Source organism: Bidens hawaiensis, unplaced genomic scaffold, assembly GCF_021521415.1.
Source record: "Bidens hawaiensis isolate Kalapana, Puna unplaced genomic scaffold, B.hawaiensis_p1.1 tig00005637_1, whole genome shotgun sequence".
In the NCBI taxonomy this organism is placed as follows: Eukaryota; Viridiplantae; Streptophyta; class Magnoliopsida; order Asterales; family Asteraceae; genus Bidens; species Bidens hawaiensis.
This window is the reverse complement of record NW_027491366.1, coordinates 612,200-617,401: the sequence shown is the minus strand read 5'-3', so window position 1 is coordinate 617,401 and position 5,202 is coordinate 612,200. Positions and strand designations below refer to the sequence as shown.

The 5,202-nt window shown below is 35.3% G+C and overlaps 1 protein-coding gene across 1 annotated transcript; it reads left to right on the top strand.

Moving 5' to 3' along the window:
• The first annotated feature begins 1,094 nt into the window (after nucleotides 1-1,094).
• LOC143630276 (GTPase ERA-like, chloroplastic) lies at nucleotides 1,095-4,283 on the top strand. Its single transcript, XM_077099336.1, has 9 exons — nucleotides 1,095-1,452; nucleotides 2,540-2,685; nucleotides 2,770-2,910; nucleotides 2,994-3,107; nucleotides 3,182-3,307; nucleotides 3,385-3,483; nucleotides 3,551-3,652; nucleotides 3,732-3,812; nucleotides 3,925-4,283. Exons 1-9 carry the CDS (start codon nucleotides 1,131-1,133, stop codon nucleotides 4,009-4,011), a joined length of 1,218 nt encoding a protein of 405 aa, XP_076955451.1. The 5' UTR covers nucleotides 1,095-1,130; the 3' UTR covers nucleotides 4,012-4,283.
• Nucleotides 4,284-5,202: the final 919 nt, after the last annotated feature.

Here is a 5,202-nt window from a genome sequence, read left to right as displayed (position 1 = left end):
GCAACGATTTCAACTTATCATAATGCTATAGCACAAGTACTGATACAACGTAGTAATACTTGTTCATGACATTGTAAATTACAGTTTTTTTCTATTAACCATGGAACTTGAACACTTGAAAAGACAAATTCTTATCCAACATGTCTTGATATAGCAAAGACGAAAAGCTCTTTGATTGTGTTTTCTATTTACTAAACATGGTGTAGAATTTATCAATTTTGGGAATCGGGGCTCTTAGTTACCTATTTATAAGAAATTTAGAGCATGTTTGGTATTGAGTTTGAAAACAACTTATTAGCTTATTGATATTTACAAAAAACAATAAATTAAAAAAAGTATTAGACTATCACAAATTTTTTTCTTATTTCAGCTTTTTGAAAGGTTTAAAAAAACTGTTTTTAAAAAGCCACAAATTCTTGTTTTTCAAAATGACTTTTTGAGAAAGCAATAAGTCAATAAGTTGTTTTGAAACTCGCCTTCGAAACATGCTTTAAAATAGGTTAGTTTTTTTTTGCATTTTACTGAGATTGAACACTTGACCTTCTATTCTACACTATAGTCAACTTACCATCCCATCAAAGTGAGAATGACAGAAAATATTATATAGTTATAAATTTTTGAGTAAACTGCGATTTTCGTCCATGTGTTTTGTTCAAATCCATGATTTTAGTCCAATAGTTTCAAATTTGTGATTTTCATCCCTGTGGTTTCATTTTACCTGCAATTAAACCCGACCTCACTAACCCCGTTAAGTCTGGTCGTTAGACCCATCAGTGCGCCCCTCACGTGAGGGGTAGTTTTGTCCTTTTTATTCCCAAATAAACCCCAGCCGTGATTCGCAATCCCCCACGCGTGAGGGGCTGGGTGTATTCGGGGAAAAAAAGACAAAACTGTCCTCACATGTTTAATAACCAGGTATAACGAGGTTCGTGAGGTCGAGTTTAATTGCAGTTGAAACGAAATTAAAGAGAATGAATAAAAAATATATAAAATTACAAATAGAAACACCAGCAGAGAAAGAAAGAAGATAAGTTGAGTTAGCGAGAGTGTGTGTGAGCAAGGAAGGAAACAATGGGAAATTGGCAATAATAACAAACCCTCCCTCCACAAAGTCGATAAACAGCACAGTAATGGAGCTTGCCCGTCAAACCATAATAACTCCTGCGGCTCTTATTCCGTTGTCCATCCACCGTTGTCCTCTCTCCATCCCCTCCAACTCCATTCTCCGCCGTCACTTTCAATTCCACACCGTCTCCCTTGCATCTCCCGCCAAGCACTACTTATCATGTTCTCAAACCCAATTCAAACAAGAAGAAGAAGAAGAAGAAGAAGATGGTTATGGAACGTCTGCGTTTTTGTCATTGAGCTCGAAGCCAGATAGGAACATGGCGATGTTAGATGACTATGAGATGGAGGAGCTTGGCTATTCCCATGACCCTAACCATCGCACCGGTCAGTCTATTCAAATGTTTATACATACTTTTGATTGTTTAATTCAACTGCTTTATCTGCTGATAAATCAAATAATAATAACAACTATTATAGATGATAAACTTGGCTAACGGAACATAACAGAACAGAACATACAGAGAGAATGTTTTAATATAATGCGTTTGGAACCTTAGAAGTGTGCCCAATTGCACCAAATGTCTTTGATTTGTGACACAGATATTTAATCTTAGATACTAAATATGAACAATTTCTTAATTTCTCAAATGATTACATAGGGGGGCACTTTTAAAGGGAGTTGTAAATTTGGCAGCTTTGTCAATTTTTCGAATTTGCAAATAAACTCTTATATAGAGGTGCACTGGCAGGTTCCAAAGTAAAAACCAGTTCAGGTTGGTCAACAAAAAAGTCAAAACCGGGTTGAGTACAAACCGGTTTCTTGACTGGTTGTGATCAGTTTCTTGACCGGTTCTGGTCAGTTAACCGCCGGTTTTTGAAAGGTTCGGAACCTGTTATAATGGAGAGGATTACAAATCGGTCCAGAACCTACGGTTGTACTCAGTTACAAACCGGTTCGGGTAGCCGGTTTGGTTCATAAACTGATTTTTGTGTGCACCTCTACTCCTAATCTCCTATTTACTGAAATTAAGATTAAAAATAAGAATGTAAATTATGGTAATTGTTGAAAAAAAATGTGTAAGGCTAAATAAAAAACGCTTTGAAGATTACAAAAGTGTGGAAAAATTTGTATTGGCAAAATCTTAGCATCAAATAGTGAAATCCCAAATATTAGAATTTGGGTCTGACGGCTGGGCCAAACCACTAGCGGTTGTTTGCCACATGGTCCAGCTTGTCGAGACCTTTCCATCGACTGGTGGTAATGGGCTCTGTAGAGGGACTCATAGCCCAAGTTATGCCTTTTTAAAGTTTGGGCCTTTTCTGCCCTGTATTCCCCTATCAAGCTGGTCCTGGATAAGAGTCTGTTATCTCTTGAATCAGCTCCTCATCAATTTGATAATGATTATGCTGTTATATATGTCAACATTGCGGATATTTACACATGGGGATAACTTGTATGTGTAATTCACAGGATATGTAGCTGTAGTAGGCAAACCAAATGTTGGAAAAAGTACACTTTCAAATCAAATGATTGGGCAAAAGCTTTCAATTGTAACAGATAAGCCTCAAACAACAAGACATCGGATTCTCGGTATATGTTCTGCACCAGAGTATCAGGTTTGACCATTCTTTTTATAATTTAATCTATAAAAGATTAATCTTGTTTGTTTTTTATTATAATGTTTATGGTTTTGGTTTCAGATGATACTATATGACACACCTGGTGTTATTGAAAAGAAAATGCACAAATTAGACTCGATGATGATGAATAATGTGCGAAATGCTGCCATTAATGCAGACTGTGTGTTAGTGGTTGTTGATGCATGCAAGACACCCCAAAGTGTAATATCAATTCCTTAAAAAGAAACATTTATTATGTTGTATGTAATAGTCATATCATTTGGTTAACATGTGTGTTACTGTAGATTGATGAAATGCTGCAAGAAGGTGTTGGTGAGCTAAAAAATAACGTACCCGTGTTGCTGGTTTTAAACAAGAAAGATCTTATTAAACCCGGTGAAATGGCAAAGAAACTCGAGGTAAGAAATGTATTTACAGTTATGTTTAATGAGATAAAATGACAAACATTAATACATTATCATAATATTTTCAGTGGTATGAGAAATCGACTGATGCAGATGATGTCATACCTGTGAGTGCCAAGTATGGTCATGGAATTGATGATGTAAAAGACTGGATATTATCTAAACTTCCTCTCGGACCCGCATTATATCCCAAGGCATGTTAGTTAAAATCGTCTTTTTTGTGTTTTTATTATCATATTAGTCTATGATATAAGTTCATATCTTGGAGCAGGATATAACAAGTGAGCACCCTGAAAGATTCTTCATAGGCGAAATTGTTAGAGAAAAAATCTTCATGCAGTTTCGTAATGAAGTTCCTTACGCGTGTCAGGTAAAATTGCATTCTTTTAATTATAAAAAATGTTTGGAGCTTAATATTTATTGTAATTGTTTGGCAGGTAAATGTTATAAATTATCAAACGAGACCGAATGCTAAAGACTTTATTCAAGTTGAGATTGTAGTTGAAAAGAACACGCAGAAAATTATCCTCATCGGGAAGGCACGTGATTGTTGCATTTTGTTTTCTTACAAATTGCGTTAATGTTGGTCTTAATAAGTGACATATTTTATTTAACCAGGATGGGAGAGCTCTAAAACTACTCGCCACGGCTTCAAGGCTCGATATTGAAGATTTCTTACAGAAAAAGGTTTTCTTGGAGGTATCATTTAAAATATATCTTTGTTAATGTATTGATTCGTATTGGCACATGTTTTTTTTTAAGTTTTTAAGGTTATAAAAAGATTATGAATTGTATATGGTGATGAAAATAGGTTGAAGTGAAGGTGAAGGAGAATTGGAGACAGGATGAAGGGTTATTGAGGTACTATGGATATGGGGGTAAAATCAAAGCTTTGTGATATGAAAGTCCATAGATGGCTCGGTTTTGGATGAGATTGATCGGTTTGTTGATTCGAGTAGAACAAGTTGTATACCCTAACCGGGATTTTGTATGTGTTTTGTTATCAGGATATGCCATTGTTGTAATGAATATAGAATAACATTGGTTGTTAAGGTATTATAGGAAGGTGTTAGCATGTGCAAAAGTGTGTTTTTGGTTTAGGTTTTTTCTGTTATAATGTTATTGTAATATGTTATCTTGAAATTTGTTTGGATGTGAAATTGGAGTAATGATTGCTAAGGATGATGAATTGATGATAGAACTATACAAAAGTAAAGAAAAAAAATAACATCATATAGAATTATTAATTAAGTTTTATGAAGAGATCTATTATTCTTTATGGTCTCGTTATTTGGGTTTGGTCCACTCAAAGGTACTATCTATATGGGCCCATTAAAAGGCCTTCAGCCCACACAGGTTTGGTTTGGTCCAAATAAAACCTATGTATTGAGATTTGAGGACAATTCTCATTTACATTGGCAAACAAGTGACATGCAAACCCGAATACCAAAACATATAGGATGGTTATTCGGGCATCGGACCGAGTATGAAGTTAGTTTAAAAAATAATGGTCGTAGAACTGTATAGTAAGAATGTAACTGGGACCGGGAGTGTTAACGGGTAATTTTATAACAAATTAATTGGTATACAAGATACTCCTTAGGTAATGAGTAATTAATTACCCAATGAGTATAAGATTGGGGATGGAAGACGGTTTTTTCAGTTGATTATCTAGTTACACTTATCAATACATGCCTTTATTATCTTGGCCCCCAACCGATTAAAGATATTTAGCCTAATTCATTTGCTAGTGTTTGCAAAATGAATTGTCGATTGTTAAATTGTTTTGATAGTCGTTCTCATTCTTGGCCTTGGAAGTGGAGGCGATACCCTTGAATGTAATAGAATTGGGTGAATTAGTGAATCTATCTAATTCACTTTGTAGGATAGAAAAGACGAGCGGCGGTCAATGGCGGAGGTGAATATGAGCGGCGCCGGAGGTGAATATGAGCGTCTAGGGTTAGGATGGAAAATGGAACGTATACTGATCATTGGGTGTGTGAACTATGAAGTCTCATATCTCAGTTACTCAGTATATGGAATTATGAATATGAACTAGGGTGTGAAAAGAAATTAGGTTGGATTATAG